Genomic DNA, 22,958 nt, shown 5'->3' on the forward strand with positions numbered 1-22,958 from the left:
ACATAAAGATAAAGATAGAGATACTTATGTAATTCATTGGTGGGAATTTCAGATAAGCGTATGAAGATGCTTGGTCCCTTCCGTCTCTCTGCTTTCCTACTGTCTTCATCCAATCCTTCTTACTCCTTTCCATGGCAAGCTTATGCAAGGGTTTCACCGTTGTCAGTGGCTACCTCCCATCCTCTCAGTCGAAATGTTCAACGCACCCTGTCACGGCACGGCTATCCATCTGTCAGTTCTCAATCGGGCCGGAATAGAATCCAGTGATTCTTTTGCGTCTGTCACTAACGCCCCGCCTTCAGGAGTTTGAAGCACGTCACAGTCATTCAATCATTGAATCCTACTCAGAATACCACAGACAAGGTTAGACCTTCCGGATTCTCTTGAATGCCGCCATCAGTTCTAGCCTATACCACGAAGAATCTGATCTCACGGAATGGCTGGCTCGGTTGTCAGGCGCGCGCTCGGTTGTCAGGCGATCAACCATGCATCGTGTATCAGGAATCCAAGAGATATCCACCCAATCTAAGGTAGAACGGAGGTGGTTGTCAGGCACACGTTCATAGGTGAGAATGATGATGAGTGTCAAGGATCATCACATTCATCAAGTTGAAGAACAAGTGGTATCTTAGAACAAGAACAAGCGGAATTAAATAGAAGAACAATAGTAATTGCATTAATACTCGAGGTACAGCAGAGCTCCACACCTTAATCTATGGTGTGTAGAAACTCCACCGTTGAAAATACATAAGAACAAGGTCTAGGCATGGCCGAATGGCCAGCCTCCCAATGAGGGTTCAATCATAAAAACATGATCAAAAGATCTAAAATGATCCAAAGATGAAAATACAATAGTAAAAGGTCCTATATATAGAGAAATAGTAGCCTAGGGTTTACAGAGATGAGTAAATGACATAAAAATCCACTTCCGGGCCTATTTGGTGTGTGCTTGGGCTGAGCATTGAAGCATTTTCGTGTAGAGACTCTTTTGGGAGTTAAACGCCAGTTTTTGTGCCAGTTTGGGCGTTTAACTCCCACTTTGGTGCCAGTTCCGGCGTTTAACGCTGGGAATTCTGAGGGTGACTTTGAACGCCGGTTTGGGCCATCAAATCTTGGGCAAAGTATGGACTATCATATATTGATGGAAAGCCCAGGATGTCTACTTTCCAACGCCGTTGAGAACGCGCCAATTGGGCTTCTGTAGCTCCAAAAAATCCACTTCGAGTGCAGGGAGGTCAGAATCCAACAGCATCTGCAGTCCTTTTTAGTCTCTGAATCAGATTTTTGCTCAGGTCCCTCAATTTCAGCCAGAAAATACCTAAAATCACAGAAAAACACACAAACTCATAGTAAAGTCCAGAAAAGTGAATTTTAACTAAAAACTAATAAAAATATACTGAAAACTAACTAGATCATACTAAAAACATACTAAAAACAATGCCAAAAAGCGTACAAATTATCCGCTCATCATTCTACTTCAAGAAGAAACTATAAACCGCACCTAGTGGTATCCATAATACCATATACCTGTATACCACGTAATTAAGGCCATTAATTAATATTCCAATAGGTAGGTGATGGTTAGTCTAGGACTACGAGCAAGAACATAGTGCATTAAAGTGGAGACCATTCTGCATGCGTACAAGAAGGAGGTAATGAGTTGGTGGAGTACGCACAAAAACTACAACTACAAACTATGTGCTTACAAATTCTACCCCATACAACATGGATACTAGAAGGAAGCCCTCAAGCATGGCAATCGAATGTTTGGAAATGTTCCATGGAATCGATCGAACTGCATTCAGGATGCTGACACAAGTCCTTCACCGTGAAGTTAAACAGTCCTTGATGGTCATGGCATTTCTACTGTCAATGGAGAGCATGGGACTGAATGGTATTGTGCAAACAGCCATAAATAGGAATGCTGGTTTATGAATAGTCTTGCCGAGGATTGTGTCATCTGTTTGCAATGCCTACTATCTCCGGAGTTCTCAGGGGTTGTGGAGAAATCCTTAAAACTCGAAACCCTCGGACACGTGTTGAAAACTGAGATCACCTTATAACAGGTTCATAGGATGAGATCCGTCCTAATAACGATAATTCCCGATACCCTGTCAAATATTTGCTCTAGAATTCTAGGTGACATAACAATGGATGCCGTGTGGTTGGAGTATCAGAGGAATCCTAAAAGACTATTGGGTTTCAACACACAGGAGCAGTGCATATCAGTTGCACCAGAGGAACTGAGTAGACATAACAATGGCCGAAGAATGCATATGCAACAAGGAGGAAGGCAAACTAAGCAAGATAAGGGAAAGCAGAAATACGTCTGCAAGGAGCTGGATGACGCGGAACGTCCAAAGACACTGACCGTATACTTCGGTCGAGAGTCTATGCCCACTGCAGATGGCATTGCTGAGTTTTTCTGCAACTTGTTTGGTCATGTGGTTCAAAGGGTGACAGTTATTCCTCGGAGGGACAAAGACTCGGGTGATTTTGCTTTCGTTCTTTTCAACGACGCATCAATCCCGTGCATTTTCATGGGGGACAAAAATGTTGTTCATCATACCATACAAGGCATGAAAAGTTGGGTCAGATGGTGGACAGGAACACATTATCGCTGTGTGGATTAGTCTACAATAGACGATAAAGGTTAGTGTCGTTTTTTCAAAATAATTTAGTTACACCAGAATGTTTACTTGTTAAGGGTGCTGATATATAAGTTAGATGGAATTAAAACACAATTCGATATACCACAAATGGTCATTTTTTATATCCAAGTTAAATTATCATTCCATTATGGTATGTTACCAAATTTTGTTGATAGGATCTTGATCATTCTGTTTCCTTATTCGGCTGTGGTCAAGAAGTTTAAATTGGAAATAACAAAACCTATGACCAGTAATTAACTTCATGTCGTTTGGAGTCCTTCACCATACACCTCCCAAACATAAGATATTATGATGTAGTTAAACTCGTTGGGACTAACATAGAAAACATACCAGGAATGTTTGTTGGAAATTTACACGTTGAATATCACCTTTTTTAGTTAGACATTTTGAAATCGGACTGGTGTATGTTGTAGACACTTTGTGTCAGCCTTTTTTAGTTTTTTTCGTGGGCCATATAGCTGTTGTTAAAAAAAACAATCTAAACTATAAACGATTATACACTATGTCCAAAAATTCCAATTGAAATTTAACTGGAAGTGTCTGCCGTTTTTATTTTTTTCCGCGGGCCCTAAAGATGTTGTTAAAAAAAATCTTTCTAAAACATAAAGGATTATAAACTATGTTCGAAGATAACAATTAAAATTTAAGTGGGATAGTGAGAATGTACTTGTTTTGGAATTGCTAAACCTCTAAATTTCTTTTCAGGGCAAAACTGATTGTTTAACAGTTAATATGGAATTTTTTTTCTGTTAAATGCTTAACCTAATCGATTTTTTTCCCACATACTATTGTTATCATATATGATATGTGCAAACAGTATCATTTCCATTCAGTATATATGTGAAGTGGATTCAGTAGCAGTCAATATTTGGTCGATACACTGCTTGTAACCAAACGTAGTCGCAATAAAATAGAATGCAAGATATGCACCATAAATACAAACCATAGAATATCACAACTGGTCACCAAATGTCAAACACAGAACATAACATACAAAATAACACATTCAGAATAACATCTTGATTAATTACACTACACAGGAAATTTTAAAGGTCTGCATAAATCTGTTAAGTTGATCCCTGGTTGCCGTCGATTCAGGAGAGGTCTCAGGTCACTGTCGCTTACTAAGACCTGCCTCAGCCCCCCCCCCCCCCACCATGTTGCCTCTTGTTTACACTGTAGTTGAGTAAAAAATATTTAGGCATAAAACATGAAAACGTCAGAAATTAGACCAGAAAATAGTGGTCAGATGTTACTAACACTGACTGTTGAGTATCGAAATATTGCTGTTGTTGGCTCCGGCGGTGATTCCTAAGGAACATCTCGCTATGGTAGACTCTAAGTTGGGCTTCTTTGTTGAAGTAAGCACCTGATGAGCAGATAATTTATACGCTTTTTGGCATTATTTTTAGTATGTTTTTAGTATGATCTAGTTAGTTTTTAGTATATTTTTATTAGTTTTTAGTTAAAATTCACTTTTCTGGACTTTACTATGAGTTTGTGTGTTTTTCTGTGATTTCAGGTATTTTCTGGCAGAAATTGAGGGACCTGAGCAAAAAATCTGATTCAGAGACTAAAAAGGACTGCAGATGCTGTTGGATTCTAACCTCCCTGCACTCGATGTGGATTTTCTGGAGCTACAGAAGCCCAATTGGCGCGCTCTCAACGGCGTTGGAAAGTAGACATCCTGGGCTTTCCAGCAATATATGATAGTCTATACTTTGCCCAAGATTTGATGGCCCAAACCGGCGTTCAAAGTCACCCTCAGGATTTCCAGCGTTAAACGCCGGAACTGGCACAAGGATGGGAGTTAAACGCCCAAACTGGCACCAAAGCTGGCGTTTAACTCCAAGAAGAGTCTCTACACGAAAATGCTTCAATGCTCAGCCCAAGCACACACCAAGTGGGCCCAGAAGTGGATTTTTATGTCATTTACTCATCTCTGTAAACCCTAGGCTACTAGTTCTCTATATATAGGACCTTTTACTATTGTATTTTAATCTTTGGATCATTTTGGATCTTTTGATCATTTTCGATCTTAGGATCATCTTTGGACATCTAGTTCTTAGATCATTGGGAGGCTGGCCTCACGGCCATGCCTAGACCTTGTTCTTATGTATTTTCAACGGTGGAGTTTCTACACACCATAGATTAAGGTGTGGAGCTCTGCTGTACCTCGAGTATTAATGCAACTACTATTGTTCTTCTATTCAATTCCGCTTGTTCTTGTTCTAAGATATCACTTGTTCTTCAACTTGATGAATGTGATGATCCGTGACACTCATCATCATTCTCACCTATGAACGTGTGCCTGATAACCACCTCCGTTCTACCTTAGATTGGGTGGATATCTCTTGGATTCTTTAACCAGAATCTTCGTGGTATAAGCTAGAATTGATGGCGGCATTCAAGAGAATCCGGAAGGTCTAAACCTTGTCTGTGGTATTCTGAGTAGGATTCAATAATTGAATGACTGTGACGAGCTTCAAACTCCTGAGGGCGGGGCGTTAGTGACAGACGCAAAAGAATCACTGGATTCTATTCCGGCCTGATTGAGAACCAACAGATGGATAGCCGTGCCGTGACAGGGTGCGTTGAACATTTCCACTGAGAGGATGGGAGGTAGCCACTGACAACGGTGAAACCCTTGCATACAGCTTGCCATGGAAAGGAGTAAGAAGGATTGGATGAAGACAGCAGGAAAGCAGAGAGACGGAAGGGACCTAGCATCTCCATACGCTTATCTGAAATTCCCACCAATGAATTACATAAGTATCTCTATCTTTATCTTTATGTTTCATTCGTATATCACCCATATCCATTTGAGTTTGCCTGACTAAGATTTACAAGGTGACCATAGCTTGCTTCATACCAACAATCTCTGTGGGATCGACCCTTACTCGCGTAAGGTTTATTACTTGGACGACCCAGTACACTTGCTGGTTAGTTGTGCGAAGTTGTAGTGATCACAATTTCGTCCACCAAGTTTTTGGCGCCGTTGCCGGGGATTGTTGAGTTTGGACAACTGACGGTTCATCTTGTTGCTTAGATTAGGTATTTTTCAGAGTTCTTAAGAATGAATTCTAGTGTTTCAAGGTGATGTTCTTATCATCACCAAAGCTGATTGATTTTCATCAATTTAGCTCTTGAATGCAATGTCCTGCTGAAGCTTGTTCAGCCATGTCTAATTTATTTAGACTGAAGCTTTAGACTAACATTGCATGATTCCTGGAATTCTCATTAAGAATTTTGATACCTTTATTTTCTTTTTCCACTTAATTTTCGAAAAATCCAAAAATATTACAAAATCATAAAAACCAAAAATATTTTATGTTTCTTGTTGAGTCTAGTGTCTCATGTTAAGTTTGGTGTCAATTGCATGTTTCTGTTCTTCTTGCATTCATGCATGTGTCTTCATTAATCTTCAAGTTGTTCTTGATGGTTTCATTGCTCTGATTTTTAAATTCTCTTGACTTGAGTGTTTGTGTTTCTCATATGCATTCTCATTTTGTTAGTGTCAGTAGTATACAAACTGCTAAGTTTGGTGTCTTGCATGCATTGTTATTTGATTTCAGTTGCATTTCGATTATTCCTTATTATTAAAAATCCAAAAAAATTCTTTTAATTTGTGTCTTCTCAAGTCAATAACACAGAAAAAGGCTGGGCGTTCAAAATGCCCAGTGAAGAAGACAGACTGGCGTTTAAACGCCAGCCAGGGTGCCTGGCTGGGCGTTTAACGCCCAAAAGGGTAGTAGTTTGGGCGTTAAACGCCAGAATGTGCACCATTCTGGGCGTTTAACGCCAGGATGGCACAAGAGGGAAGATTTTGTTTTCAAATCAATTTTTTTTTTAAGTTTTCAAAATCTTTTCAAAATCAAATCTTTTTTAAATCAAATCTTTTCAATCAAACTTTTTTTCAAAATCAATTTCTTTCCATTTTCAAAGATACTTGCTATCAATTAATGATTTGATTCAACATTTCAAGTATGTTGCCTTTTCTGTTGAGAAAGGTTTAATGTTTGAATCATATCTTTTCTTGTTAGCCAAGTTATTATTTTTTAAAATCAAATCTCTTTAAAATATTTTTCAAATCATATCTTCTCAATCACATCTTTTTAAAACCAATCATATCTTTTTAGTCACATCTTTTTCAAAATAGTTTTCAATCAAATCTTTTTAATTTCTAATTTCAAAATCTTTTTCAAAAATCACTTAATTTCTTTTCCACTCTTGTTTTCAAAAATCAATTAGTGTTTTTCAAAATGTTTTCAAAATCTTTTACTTAATTTTCGAAAATTACTTCCCCTCTTCTCACATCCTTCTATTTATGGACTAACATTATTCCTTAATGCACAATTCGAACTCCATCTTCTTTGATAAGTTCGAATTTTCTACTTCTGCCTTCTATTTTTCTTTTCCTCTGACACCTCAAGGAATCACTATGCTGTGACATAGAGGATTCCATATTTTCTTGTTCTCTTCTCTTTCATATGAGCAGAAGCAAAGACAAAAGCATTCTTGTTGAGGCTGATCCTGAACCTGAAAGGACCTTGAAGCAAAAACTAAGAGAAGCTAAGGCACAACTCTCTGTAGAGGACCTAACAGAAATCTTCAAAGAAGAAGACCCCATGGCAGCCGAAAACAACAACAATGCCAACAATGCAAGGAAGGTGCTGGGTGACTTTACTGCACCTACTCCCGACTTCTATGGGAGAAGCATCTCTATCCCTGCCATTGGAGCAAACAACTTTGAGCTTAAGCCTCAATTAGTTTCTCTAATGCAACAGAATTGCAAGTTCCATGGACTTCCATTGGAAGATCCTCATCAGTTCTTAGCTGAGTTCTTGCAAATCTGTGACACTGTCAAGACTAATGGGGTTGACCCTGAGGTCTACAGACTTATGCTATTCCCTTTTGCTGTAAGAGACAGAGCTAGAATATGGTTGGACTCACAACCTAAAGAAAGCCTGAACTCTTGGGAAAAGCTAGTCAACGCCTTCTTGGCAAAGTTCTTTCCACCTCAAAAATTGAGTAAGCTTAGAGTGGAAGTCCAAACCTTCAGACAGAAGGAAGGAGAATCCCTCTATGAAGCTTGGGAAAGATACAAACAATTAATCAGAAAGTGTCCCTCTGACATGCTTTCTGAATGGAGCATCATAGGTATTTTCTATGATGGTCTCTCTGAACTATCCAAGATGTCTTTGGATAGCTCTGCTGGAGGATCTCTTCATCTGAAGAAGACGCCTACAGAAGCTCAAGAACTAATTGAAATGGTTGCAAATAACCAATTCATGTATACTTCTGAAAGGAATCCTGTGAACAATGGAACTAATCAGAAGAAAGGAGTTCTTGAGATTAACACTCTGAATGCCATATTGGCTCAGAACAAGATATTGACCCAACAAGTCAATATGATTTCTCAAAGTCTGTTTGGAATGCAAAATGCACCAAGCAGTACTAAGGAAGCTTCATCTGAAGAAGAAGCTTATGATCCTGAGAACCCTTCAATGGAAGAGGTGAATTACATGGGAGAACCCTATGGAAACACCTATAATCCTTCATGGAGAAATCATCCAAATCTCTCATGGAAGGATCAACAGAGACCTCAACAAGGTTTCAACAACAATAATGGTGGAAGAAACAGGTTTAGCAATGGCAAGCCTTTTCCATCATCTTCTCAGCAACAGACAGAGAGTTCTAAGCAGAACACCTCTGACTTAGCCACCATGGTCTCTGATCTAATCAAAACCACTCAAAGTTTCATGACTGAAACAAGGTCCTCCATTAGAAACTTGGAGGCACAAGTGGGTCAGCTGAGCAAGAAAATTACTGAACTCCCTCCTAGTACTCTTCCAAGCAATACAGAAGAAAATCCAAAAGGAGAGTGCAAGGCCATCAACATGGCCGAATTTGGAGAGGAGGAAGAGGAAGTGAACGCCATTGAGGAAGACCTCAATGGACGTCCACTGGCCTCCAATGAGTTCCCTAATGAGGAACCATGGGAATCTGAGGCTCAAAATGAGACCATAGAGATTCCATTGGACTTACTCCTGCCATTCATGAGCTCTGATGAGTATTCTTCCTCTGAAGAGGATGAATATGTCACTGAAGAGCAAGTTGTTAAATACCTTGGAGCAATCATGAAGTTAAATGACAAGTTATTTGGAAATGAGACTTGGGAGGATGAACCCCCTTTGCTCGCCAAAGAATTGGATGACTTGTCTAGGCAGAAATTACCTCAAAAGAGACAGGATCCTGGGAAGTTTTCAATACCTTGTACCATTGGCACCATGACCTTCAAGAAGGCCTTGTGTGACTTAGGGTCAAGTGTAAACCTCATGCCTCTCTCTGTAATGGAGAAGCTAGGGATCTTTGAGGTGCAAGCTGCAAAAATCTCACTAGAGATGGCAAACAAGTCAAAAAACAAGCTTATGGACTTGTAGAGGATGTTCTGGTAAAAGTTAAAAACCATTACATCCCTGCTGATTTCATAGTCCTAGAGACTGGGAAGTGCATGGATGAATCCATCATCCTTGGCAGACCCTTCCTAGCCACAGCAAATGCTGTGATTGATGTTGATAGAGGAGAATTGATCATTCATGTGAATGAAGAATCCTTTGTGTTTGAGGCTCAAGGATATCCCTCTATCATCATGGAGAGGAAGCACGAAGAGCTTCTCTCAAAACAAAGCCAAACAGAGCCCCCACAGTCAAACTCTAAGTTTGGTGTTGGGAGGCCACAACCAACTTCTACGTTTGGTGTTGAACCCCCACATTCAAACTCTAAGTTTGGTGTTGGGAGGTTCCAACATTGCTCTGAGCATCTGTGAGGCTCCATGAGAACCCACTGTCAAGCTAATGACATTAAAGAAGCGCTTGTTGGGAGGCAACCCAATCTTATTATATTTATCTATTCTCTTTGTTATTTTATGTTTTCTGTAGGTTGATGATCATGAGAAGTCACAAAATCAATTAAAAAAGCAAAAACAGAATGAAAAATAGAAAGAAAAACAGCACACCCTGGCGGAAGAACCTGCTGGCGTTTAAACGCCAGTAAGGCTAGCAGATGGGCGTTTAACGCCCAGTCTGGCACCATTCTGGGCGTTTAACGCCAGAAAGGGGCACCAGACTGGCGTTAAACGCCAGAGAAGGGCAAGAACTTGGCGTTAAACGCCAGAAATGGGCACCAGCCCGGCGTTTAACGCCAGAATTGGCACAGGGAGCAATTTTGCTCGCTACTTGGTGCAGGGATGACTTTTCCTTGACACCTCAGGATCTGTGGACCCCACAGGATCCCCACCTCCCCACCACTCTCTCTCTTCTTCACCCATTCACCAATCACCTCAACACCTCTTCCCCAAAAACCCTTCACCTATCAAATCCCATCTTTCTCTTCACCACTCACATCCATCCTTCATAAAACCCCACCTACCCCACCATTCAAATTCAAAACACTTTCCCTCCCAAACCCACCCTCCCATTGCCGAACCATAACCCTCCCCCCACCCCTATATAAACCCATCTTCATTCCCTCATTTTCACACAACCTAAACACTCTTTCTCTCCCTTTGGCCGAACCATAAGGCCATTTAAATCTCCTCTATTTCTTCTTCTTCTACTCTCTTCTTTCTTCTTTTGCTCGAGGACGAGCAAACCTTTTAAGTTTGGTGTGGTAAAAGCATTGCTTTTTGTTTTTCCATAACCATTTATGGCATCCAAGGCCGGAGAAACCTCTAGAAAGAGGAAAGGGAAGGCAAAAGCTTCCACCTCCGAGTCATGGGAGATGGAGAGATTCATCTCAAGGGTGCATCAAGGCCACTTCTATGAAGTTGTGGCCTTGAAGAAAGTGATCCCCGAGGTCCCTTTCAAACTCAAAAAGAGTGAATATCCGGAGATCCGACATGAGATCCGAAGAAGAGGTTGGGAAGTTCTTACCAACCCCATTCAATAAGTCGGAATCTTAATGGTTCAAGAGTTCTATGCCAATGCATGGATCACCAAGAACCATGATCAAAGTGTGAACCCGGACCCAAAGAATTGGCTTACTATGGTTCGGGGGAAATACTTGGATTTTAGTCCGGAAAATGTAAGGTTGGCATTCAACTTGCCCATGATGCAAGGAGATGAACACCCTTACACTAGAAGGGTCAACTTTGATCAAAGGTTGGACCAAGTCCTCATAGACATTTGTGAAGAGGGCGCCCAATGGAAGAGAGATTCAAGAGGGAAGCCGGTTCAATTGAGAAGGCATGACCTCAAACCCGTGGCTAGGGGATGGTTGGAGTTTATCCAACGCTCAATCATTCCCACTAGCAACCAGTCCGAAGTTACTATAGACCGAGCCATCATGATCCATAGCATCATGATTGGAGAAGAAATAGAGGTTCATGAGGTGATATCCTAAGAACTCTATAAGGTGGCGGACAAGTCCTCTACCTTGGCAAGGTTAGCCTTTCCTCATCTCATTTGTCACCTCTGTTATTCAGTTGGAGTTGACATAGAGGGAGACATCCCCATCGATGAGGACAAGCCCATCACTAAGAAAAAGATGGAGCAAACAAGAGATCCCTCTCATCATCAAATCCCTGAGATGCCTCAAGGGATGCACTTTCCTCCACAAAACTATTGGGAGCAACTGAACACCTCCCTAGGAGAATTGAGTTCCAACATGGGACAACTAAGGGTGGAGCACCAAGAACATTCCCTCCTCCTCTATGAAATTAAAGAAGATCAAAGAATCATGAGAGAGGAGCAACAAAGACAAGGAAGAGACATTGAGGAGCTCAAGCACTCCATAGGATCTTCAAGAGGAAGAACAAGCCGCCATCACTAAGGTGGACCCGTTCTTGAATTTCCTTGTTCTTTATCTTCTGTTTTTCGAAAATTATGCTTATGTTTATCTATGTTTGTGTCTTGTGATCATTAGTGTCTTAGTGTCTATGCCTTAAAGTTATGACTGTCCTATGAATCCATCACCTTTCTTGAATGAAAAATGTTCTTAATTGAAAAAAGAGAAGAATTGCATGAATTTTGAATTTTATAACAGTTTAATTATTTTGATGTGGTGGCAATACTTTTGTTTTCTGAATGTATGCTTAAACAGTGCATATGTATTTTGAATTTGTGGTTCATGAATGTTGGCTCTTGAAAGAATGATGAAAAAGGAGACATGTTACTGAGGATCTGAAAAATCATAAAAATGATTCTTGAAGCAAGAAAAAGCAGTGAATACAAAAAAAAAAGAATTTTCGAAAAAAAAAAAGAGAGAAAAGAGAAGAAAAGAAAGAAAAAGAAAGAAATAAAAGTTGTGATCCAAGGCAAAAAGAGTGTGCTTAAGAACCATGGACACCTCTAATTGGGGACTCTAGCAAAGCTGAGTCACAATCTGAAAAGGTTCACCCAACTATATGTCTGTGGCATGTATGTATCCGGTGGTAATACTGGAAGACAGAGTGCTTTGGGCCACGGCCAATTCTAAGTTCCTAAAGAAGCCAATCATTCTGAATTTCAAAGGATAGAGTGAGATGCCAAAACTGTTCAGAGGCAAAAAGCTAAAAGCCCCGCTCATCTAATTAATACTGATCTTCATAGATGTTTTTGGAATTCATTGCATATTCTCTTCTTTTTATCTTATTTGATTTTCAGTTGCTTGAGGACAAGCAACAATTTAAGTTTGGTGTTGTGATGAGCGGATAATTTATACGCTTTTTGGCATTATTTTTAGTATGTTTTAGTATGATCTAGTTAGTTTTTAGTATAGTTTTATTAGTTTTTAGTTAAAATTCACTTTTCTGGACTTTACTACGAGTTTGTGTGTTTTTCTGTGATTTCAGGTATTTTCTGGCTGAAATTGAGGGACCTGAGCAAAAATCTGATTCAGAGACTAAAAAGGACTGCAGATGTTGTTGGATTCTGACCTCCCTGCACTCAAAGTAGATTTTCTGGAGCTACAGAAGCCCAATTGGCGCGCTCTCAACGGCCTTGGAAAGTAGACATCCTGGGCTTTCCAGCAATATATGATAGTTTATACTTTGCCCAAGATTTGATGGCCCAAACCGGCGTTCAAAGTCACCCTCAGGATTTCCAGCGTTAAACGCCGGAACTGGCACAAGGATGGGAGTTAAACGCCCAAACTGGCACCAAAGCTGGCGTTTAACTCCAAGAAGAGTCTCTACACGAAACTGCTTCAATGCTCAGCCCAAGCACACACCAAGTGGGCCCGGAAGTAGATTTTTATGTCATTTACTCATCTCTGTAAACCCTAGGCTACTAGTTCTCTATATATAGGACCTTTTACTATTGTATTTTAATCTTTGGATCATTTTGGATCTTTTGATCATTTTTGATCTTAGGATCATCTTTGGACATCTAGTTCTTAGATCATTGGGAGGCTGGCCTCACGGCCATGCCTAGACCTTGTTCTTATGTATTTTCAACGGTGGAGTTTCTACACACCATAGATTAAGGTGTGGAGCTCTGCTGTACCTCGAGTATTAATGCAATTACTATTGTTCTTCTATTCAATTCCGCTTGTTCTTGTTCTAAGATATCACTTGTTCTTCAACTTGATGAATGTGATGATCCGTGACACTCATCATCATTCTCACCTATGAACGTGTGCCTGACAACCACCTCCGTTCTACCTTAGATTGGGTGGATATCTCTTGGATTCTTTAACCAGAATCTTCGTGGTATAAGCTAGAATTGATGGCGGCATTCAAGAGAATCCGGAAGGTCTAAACCTTGTCTGTGGTATTCTGAGTAGGATTCAATAATTGAATGATTGTGACGAGCTTCAAACTCCTGAGGGCGGGGCGTTAGTGACAGACGCAAAAGAATCACTGGATTCTATTCCGGCCTGATTGAGAACCAACAGATGGATAGCCGTGCCGTGACAGGGTGCGTTGAACATTTCCACTGAGAGGATGGGAGGTAGCCACTGACAACGGTGAAACCCTTGCTTACAGCTTGCCATGGAAAGGAGTAAGAAGGATTGGATGAAGACAGTAGGAAAGCAGAGAGATGGAAGGGACCTAGCATCTCCATACGCTTATCTGAAATTCCCACCAATGAATTACATAAGTATCTCTATCTTTATCTTTATGTTTCATTCGTATATCACCCATATCCATTTGAGTTTGCCTGACTAAGATTTACAAGGTGACCATAGCTTGCTTCATACCAACAATCTCTGTGGGATCGACCCTTACTCGCGTAAGGTTTATTACTTGGATGACCCAGTACACTTGCTGGTTAGTTGTGCGAAGTTGTAGTTATCACAATTTCGTCCACCAGCACCGCACACCGAAGCTAAGCGTTGTATAATTTGTTCAGGCAACACCTTCGACGCATACAGTTCATCAATGACACACAGAGGTTTATCTCTCCGGTTAATGTCCCTGACGATCATGTAGAATACTCCCCAACCAACGTATCTAAGCTCCAAACTCAGCAAAGAAGATTGTCTATACATGCGTCGTTTCCTCCCTAAATCAGCTCCCTTAATTCAGAACCTGTTACCGTCTCTCTTGGGCGTGATGTGGAGGCAATTGTCTTGAGTGTCTATTAAATAAAGATCAGTGGTACAAGACAAAACCATGGCATAGTTAGTTTTCCAAATGTTTTTTAACAGAAGCATAACAACAAAAGAAGGAAAAATTATGGATATATGTACATCTGTTTCAAAGAGCTCGAAGACATAAAACTGGTTGTACGATTGTTGTATGTTCCTTAATGCATTAACATACCTAACCAACATAAAGAAACAACAGCAAATAAAAAACAGGGGAGCGAAACCTAAAAGAATGGAGTAGCTAAACATTTCGTCACTCTATCTTTACTTCTTCTCTGCATGCAGTGATTTAAATATGCTCGATTTTATTCTTTACAGATACGGCTGCTATCAAAGGATGTAGTAAAAATTCGAAGAACAAGCTTATCGGAATCCAGGTTCCATTCTTGTTTAATTACTTTGAAGATGGCTGTGATTGAAGGGAGGGAGATGCCAAGGAAGTGTTCAGACGAAGAATAGTTGATTAATGAGTGTAACTTTTTTCTTTTGAGTTTTTTTGCAATGTTACTATGTTAGTTGAGAATTTATTAAACTTTTCAATGTGAGATTGATCCAAACGTCGAATCAGTGGTAGAGGGTAATTATTATTATCCAACTCTGTATTATCCTAATGTTTGGAAAACGTAAAATATTCTTTAATTGATTGATTATCAAAATATTTTGGAAATGTGTAGCTTATAAATGTGCAGAAATCCCCTTTAATTGAATAAGAAAATGTTTTCAAAATTATTATCCCTTCCTAATACACGTTGTTGTTAAAGAAAATGTTATAACTAATTTAATATTTAATTTGATTAGAATCGTAAACTAGTTTATTTGTTAAATACTATTAGGTATCAAGAAAACCAGTAATTAAATGATTTCAACATTTTAATTTATCCGGTTAATTTTGCCTCGAACATTAAAGATTTTTTTAGTTTTATGTAGGTTAATAATTTTCATTTAATAATTTAAGTTTAAGTAGTAATAGTTATCAAAATAGGTAGTTACAGGCATTAAAAAAATATAAGATACCCAGTAATCAAATGATTTAAAAAATTGAATTTAAATTTCAAAAAAATTAAAAACTTTGTTTCGAGATTCAACCGGTTATATTTTAATCTAGCATTAATTTCACTAGTAACAAATGTTGAAGAATTTAACTTTGAAAGGAAATAGTAGTAGTTACGTAGAAACCGATTAATTAAATAATGTGTTTCAACAGCTTTGCTAACATTAATTGGGTTAATAGCAAACAATTAATAATTTCAATTTCCTAGGATTTCGTTTTTTTTTTGGAAGGCAAATTAAACTTTATTTAGTTTTTCGTTAACAACGGGAATTGATGGAGAGGGAGTTACGGAGACTTATTGGGATAGGACGGAATATTTGTTAGAGATTATCAAAAAACGCAAGGTTTTAATGGCTAAATTAAAATTTCAATTTTTTTTGTTAAACGCCGCGTTTTAATACCTCGCGTTTTACCTTATTTTTTTATTCAAAAGCGTGTAACATAAGTATCCTTCACTATTCACTTTCCATCTTCCTTCACAAAACACTCCTCATAGTAACCCCAGCCTATCTTTATCAATTTGCTGCTGAAGGTATCGACTCCAACAGCTTCGTCTCCGAGAAAATGTCAACCAAGGTAAAACTCTATCCTAACTCTTCTCCTTATAATGATCGGTTGTTAATCATCATCTGCATATAGTGTCAATGTAATAAAAATTTAATGATTGTAAAATCAAAATTAGCCAGTTAACCTTTTTTAAATGGATGGGTGACTGATTTGGGTTTCTCATTTGTTCATCTGAAAAGGATTTTATGCATTTAGGTTTGATTAAAAGATTTTTCTGTTAAAGATTCAATAGTTAACGACAGTAATCCATTTCAACAAAATAAAGTTGCACTGTATGTGAAAAAATTGAACCACTTTGTTTCCAATTCCAAAAACATGCATGTCTGTTGAACTCTGATTTTGTTCGTTTTTCAACATGATCTCTGTGTGACACTTGCCAAATATGACGTCTTCGAAGGACAAGGGTAAGGGAGTGCAAGCGATGGATCACCGTACCACACATAACTATAAGTTGAGGTTTCTGAAGCCAGTAATAAGGCCATCAATGTTCAAACTGGTAATTCACATCCCTTGACTACACACCTTTTAATTTACAAGTTTTTGTAATGCTATCGATGTTTTGACAGAACTTGAGATATGTGTAACAGGCATTACCTATAACTCCCGATGAGCTACCAAACCGTACCCCCTACCTGGACCTGGTTGTCCCTGACGGAAGGAATAACCACTGTCGGTGCTTTTGGACGCAACTCCAAAGTGGCAAAATTGCATTGACTCGTGGCTGGGAGGAGTTCTACCAGATGTATAAAATCAATCTGGACTCCATGCTATATTTCACACACAAAGGAAACTCCAATTTTCAAGTCCGAATTTTTGATTTTGGTGGCATTGAGAATTCATACCAACTCCGTGATCCTGAAGAACAACCATATGTAAGGACTGGTCATTATGAAATTGCAAAGTGTATCAACATCCCTCCTTCAGCCAGTGCCAGAGCCGTTGCCGCAAAGGTCAAAAGCAAGTGGCCTTTTTTGTGATGGACCTAACTGCTCCCATGATGTCGTCGTGATTGTTGGTAAGGATTAACTTCTTGCAACATTTTGGTTGAAATATTATTCTACTGAAGAAATCTTTAAATTAGCTAATACTAACTGCAAGATCTTGTGTTATAATCAGCCGAACGTCCCTCATCTCAGTCACTTCACTGGTCAAAGGCACCCTATCATCCTTACACACGGCCACATACGGGTCGAAGCTACATATACAAGGTACAGTGGGAAAAGGGATGGTAGCTTCGACGTTATTTCTGGAGGATGGGAGAACTTTGCTTCATTGTGCAACTTCAAGCCAGGTGGTGTGGGGGTCTTCGAGGTGATATCAACTGAGCCAGTGATGATCCTCCAGGTTCGATGCAGATAGGATGCATAAGGATGATTAACTGAAGGCGTAATGCCCCTGTATTTGACATCTTTGTGGATATATCATGCTAAGACTTTTCCCGTTGTTTTAGGAACTATGAAACTAGATTATATGTTTCTTGGTTGGTGAGCAATTATTTTGACTTTTTTTTGGGTGTTATTAAGTTGAAAACAACTTTGGGTATTAAGTAAATGAGAATCGTATTCGCAAATGTTATAGGTTTTTGCACTTTTTTTATTCACTTTACCATTTTAACTTGATTGGACAAAAATTTGTTTTCCAAGTACACATGGCAGAGTTGCCTTTTTTTTCTTTTTATTTAAGTAATGCCAGAATGAATTTATTACTTTGTTGGCCTTTACAAAAACTTTTAAAAAAAATCTGCCCCAATCGGTTAGGAAGACAAGAAAAACCTCATGTTTTTGTAAATGAAACTATTTTAATATGTTGGGTATTAAATTGGTCATTTTTAGGGGGGTTTTTTAAAATTGGTTTTCTTGGACCTTGAAATGTTAAAGAAAAAAAAGTGACTCGAGAAAGATGAACACACCAGTAATGTTTGAAGGAAGCCATATGTCACTAGTTTTTTTTTTTAATGTTTAACTTGGTTTAATGAAAAATCGTTTAATTTTTGGTATATAAACAGAATATTAAAAAATTAATCCGGCCCAGTCAATGAGTTAAATAGCCCAACAATAGTTTCCTTTAATAAGTCAAGGCTGGGTAATTTATTGTAGTTGGGCTTAGATCTCAACTGGGTCCCAGGTCCAGCGTGGAGTGTGAACTTTTTTTTTCTTATGGTCCTTAAGCAGATGTAATCAGAGGGTGATCCAGAATCGCAAACAAAGTAGGTAACCGCATACTTTGATATTATCATCCTATCACCTCAGCCATATCATGTTTGTGGTGGCTACTACCTTTAAGGCGTTCAATACTATATCTTCATGGTAAGAACTACTTCGTTTTCCCCTTCGATTAACATGTTTGACTTTGTACGTTATAAGTTATAAGGATCTGTGTGTTTCTCATTTGATTGATTTTTTTTTAATCACTTTGAAATCAGATGGACAGGGGTTGAAACATTGGAAACAACACGGAGAAGGTTGTGTCCAGTGCGAAAGGAAATTGATGACGAACCTAATACCCAAAGAAAACAGGATTGGTAGTAGTTTGGTGGATCTTTTATTTTCGGGTATGTGAATATTTGATTTCTTTGCTTCAATGAATACTAAATTTCTGTATATGTTATTTTTTGGCATTGTTGTTTGTGCAACCAGGTTGATTTTTAGGTCATTCTTCAGGCCACCTAATGATATCCAGAAACACTAACGGATGAGGTACATGCGAACAATAGTAATTATAATGTTGCAGTCTATGCTTTCTTGAACTGTCTTAACAAATACTTTTCTTACAGTCATTGTTAATTAATTTTTAATATCAGGTCATAATAGTCAACAATGTTATAGATACCAGATGACTACATTTTGGAAATATTCAAGCTCTCAATCTCAGGAAGCAAAACCCTGCCTATCAAAGTCAGGTTGTAGTCAAATAGCTGATAACATAACTATTGTTCAACCTAAAGGAAATTTCCACAGGGTTTCAAACATGTGTTGTTCCCACTTTTAAATTCTGTCAGTATGTAAAACTCTAACAACTTCAAAATGTTATTGAACCTAAACGAATATAAATGTGTTTATGTTTACGATTTTCTGCTTCATATATAATACATTGATGACACATATATATTTGAAACTGCTTTCATACACAGTGTGCCATCTCCCCTTAAAAAAATTTCCAATTAATATACGAAATCCATAATAACAAAATAGATTCACAACCTCAACGTCACAAAAGAGATTTACAACCATCTATGAACAATTCAACCTTGGAGACTACAACCCATTCAATCTAATAATTTGGTTGGTAAATCAAATGCACTATGAAGGGAAAATAATCCATTAACATAGCTCTAATTTATCAAATGTATTGCATAACCATAATGGTAGGAAGTCCTTACCCCAAATGCAACCACAATAAACTGCAACTAAAATACAGCAATGTACGCAAAACACATGCATATCAGTGAACATGATTTTCATCATAATGGACTAAGTAGGGAAAAAAATCAAATTACACAACTCTAATTGATCAACTGAATTGCATAATCACAATGGTAGGAACTTGTTACCCAAAAATCAACCACAATTAACTGCAACGAGAATACAGCAATGTAAGCAAATCACATACTTATCCTAATGGACATATTCACAGTTAACGGAAATAAGTACACGTTAAAACTCCTCAATACCAAGCAACGACAAATACATTGCAGTCAGTAAATCATGATACATCATGCTTTTAGAACCAATTATATTTCCATTGCACTATATTCAGAAGACTAATTCCTTCAAATGGTCAAAGTGTCCTATGCATCGACGCGAACAATGCCATGTACGATCCTTGTTTGTTGCCACAAGGCAGTGACGATGGTAACGGATCTCGGACATCGATCTGCACATGTGGTGTGTCACATTTCTCATCAATGACATCATTAACGCATTCATAGTTCATGAATGAATGTCTCTTGTCCTGCTGTGGCTCCTTTACCTGCTTATGACATCATAATCCCCAATCAGAAACCATAATCATGCATAAAACCATAACGGTCATTCATCGCAAAGTGGTTAAGGAGAGTTTTACGCATCACACCTGTGTTAACAAGTAGACATTTTTGTTAAAAAAACCATTCGTGGACACGATGTCAATGGATTCACTGCTTTCATGGAGGCTCCGCTGTTTTATAAATTTTTTAAACAAGAACAACGAGATCTTCATTAATTTACCCAGTTCATGACACAGAAATTAGAGGTTTAGATTCAAAAAAATTACCTCATCAAAAGTGTTATCTTTACCCTTCCGGTTCCTCATACCCGTCGCCGTAAACTTCCTTGTTCCACCCTTTTTAAAAGGCTGTGCAATCACAGGAACATTCACATAGTTTAATGGTTTTTAAAGGAACACACACCGAAAAAGATATTCACAGCAGGAGTCTAGTTAGAATAAACAAATCGTACCTTCGTCTTAGGTCCTAAGTGGTGTTCGGACTTAACTGAGATCGACCTCGAAGAATTACCAAACCTTTCTGGACTAAAAACTGAGTCCTTGGCTGATGCATTGCCGTCTGATCGATTGTGAGGTTTACCTTCCACACTATGCTGCATCAGATCTGGACAGCGCTTGTAGTAATGACTGTACTTGTGGCAATTAGAGCATGCTCTCTTCTTCCTCCAAGAAGACCTCTTGGAAGGGGCTCCTTTGCTTTTGACAACAAAGGGATCGTTGATGCCTTCCACGTTAACATTAGGAGTTGACTTACCTTGTTTGCGTGACTGCAGGTGGATAACTAAATTGACAAGTTCAGACTGGACTTCATCAAAGTCTGCAAGATCCTTACAAGCAATATCACACAGCTTGTTGCAATTCGATGCTAATGCACCAACTCGAAACTTTAAGACCCTTTCGATGTCATCATTCACAGGCATTTCTGTGATAATAAATTCGTTCTTTGCATTCTTTGTCCACCTTTTGTAGATCAACGAATCTGGAAACTCAAGTATGTTTTCGAACTTCATGGCACAGAAGACATGACTACACGGAATACCACGTGATTCAAACATCTTGCACGAGCACGAGAACAGATTTTTACCTCTATCGACTTCCACCCGTCGATCTTTGGCCGGGTCTCCGAGAGCAGTCACACTGAACTCGACCTTGTCCAAGGTTGTGCTTAGTACCTTGATATTCAAAGCCCCTGCCCTCTGAATCTCATTACGAATTTCCTTGAAAATGTTTCGCGTGAAATAACATGATGCAGATCTTTCATATACCTCCAACGACGTAATCATCACTGGCTCTGAGAGCTGAGACTTAAAGTCAGCTATTAATTCATTGTTTCTATACTCCTTTAAGGCCCTATCCAGGTTATGCATGAAATCAATGAGGGTGTTCTTGCGATTAACATAAAATCTGATGAGAGAATTTATACCTTCGTATTGTGATGTCGTCCTTATGTAACCGAAAAACTTATCCCGGAGGAAACAATGGGACCACATCGCACGAGTTTCGTACGTCTTTTCCATCCAGGTACTCCCAACAAGGTTGTGCTTATCCAAAATGGCTGCCCATCTCCGATCAAACTCTCTGTGGTCGTTGTTGTCGTATATAAGACACTTAAAATCGCGCAGAAAATTAGGATTCTTTATATTTTCACATGCATTTCTCTGCAGATGCCATCCGCATAACTGATGGGTCGCATCAGGAAGAACATTCTTGATTGCATCTCGCATGGCAAGGTCTCCTTCAGTTATTACTGCTTTAGGACTTTTCCCACCCATCGCTTCAACAAAAGTTTCCAACAACCACTTATACGTCTCTGTGCTTTCGTCGGATAGTAGGCCGAAGCTGAATATAACAGTCTGTCCGTGATGATTGCATCCGGAGAAAATGACCAAAGGCTTGTTGTATTTATTCTTCTTGTAGGTTGAATCAAAGGCAACAATATCTCCAAAGCAGTGATAGTCGATAATTGACTGCCCATCTGCCCAAAAAATATGCTCGAGCCTTTCGTCACTAGTGAACGTATACTTTCCAAAGAACAGCGGATCGTTGTTTGACTTGCCAATCAAATAGTTTATTGCCGCATTGGCATCCCCGTTTTTAACTTTCGACTGACGATAACGATCAATGTGGTTGTACAAATCTTTGCATGTGAAGCCAGCATGACGATATCCACCCTTCTGGAACGCAATATACCCCATAATATGGCAGGTCTTGATACCAAAATTATGAAGATTTTCCACTTGGACTTTATCAGTGACACTGAGACGACGATTGGCCGGAACCAGATGCACAAATTGTGAGATTCCACAAAACATGATACCTTCCATATACCGTAGCCATAATCAAGCTTTACCCTAAGCCGAGCTGGACACTTGGTTCGCGTTAGTGACCTTGCCTCCCTTGATCTATCATCCAGATCAAGATACCTCACATTCCTCCACCCCTCTTTGTTGCAAACAAGTTGCCTGCTAATGATTCTACCTTGATTATCCCTAACCATGTCGTCCTTCCTCATTACAAATCCATGCCAACAAGAATAAGTGTTATAAAATTGGCAAGCCTCATCCTCTGTCCTAAACTCCAGGTTCCAAATATCCTCCACCATTAAATCTGCTATTCTTTTTACACCACAAACTTCTTCACTCTTGCTAGTAGAATCCAGTGAATCCACATCGTCGTCTTCAGCATCATCTTCTACATTCGGTTGATAATCGAAATCATCACCCAAATCATTATCAGAATCATTCTTCACATCAACCTCGTTTATGGACATAATTTAACCCCTGCCATAATTTTACCCAAAAATGTCAATAGACAGATCCAACAGCAGCAACTACGGGTAGCTAAACTAAGCTACATTTAAAATTAAATGAACCAAAACCAATTAAACTAACCCAATTGTTTACGACCCCAGTATAAGGTTTTAATTTCAATTTCCCAAACCTAGCCACAGCATAGAACTGGATAATGTTACTTAATTTTCAAATTCCAGAATAGCAACCCAACACCCTAAACAGAGAACCATTTAAAAGGCATAGACCATCATCCAAATTAAACTAATCTGGATTAACAAAAAAACTTAATCCGACATACCTTGATGACAACCAAAGTTTGAG

At 38.9% G+C, this 22,958-nt stretch overlaps 2 protein-coding genes across 2 annotated transcripts; both read right to left on the reverse strand.

Annotated features, from left to right (window-relative positions):
- Nucleotides 1-19,367: 19,367 nt before the first annotated feature.
- LOC112709210 (uncharacterized) lies at nucleotides 19,368-20,187 on the reverse strand. The gene is made up of 3 exons (XM_025761107.2): nucleotides 20,113-20,187; nucleotides 19,933-20,016; nucleotides 19,368-19,830 (listed from the first exon to the last, which is right to left on the reverse strand). Exons 1-3 carry the CDS (start codon nucleotides 20,149-20,151, stop codon nucleotides 19,639-19,641), a joined length of 315 nt encoding a protein of 104 aa, XP_025616892.2. The 5' UTR covers nucleotides 20,152-20,187; the 3' UTR covers nucleotides 19,368-19,638.
- An 86-nt stretch (nucleotides 20,188-20,273) lies between these two features.
- On the reverse strand, nucleotides 20,274-22,615 carry LOC140175137 (protein FAR1-RELATED SEQUENCE 5-like). Its single transcript, XM_072202064.1, has 2 exons — nucleotides 22,163-22,615; nucleotides 20,274-22,019 (listed from the first exon to the last, which is right to left on the reverse strand). The coding sequence occupies exons 1-2, from the start codon at nucleotides 22,613-22,615 to the stop codon at nucleotides 20,274-20,276; spliced, it is 2,199 nt and encodes a 732-aa protein (XP_072058165.1).
- Between the last annotated feature and the right edge of the window lie 343 nt (nucleotides 22,616-22,958).

The sequence above is a fragment of the Arachis hypogaea genome, chromosome 9, assembly GCF_003086295.3.
Source record: "Arachis hypogaea cultivar Tifrunner chromosome 9, arahy.Tifrunner.gnm2.J5K5, whole genome shotgun sequence".
NCBI lineage: Eukaryota > Viridiplantae > Streptophyta > Magnoliopsida > Fabales > Fabaceae > Arachis > Arachis hypogaea.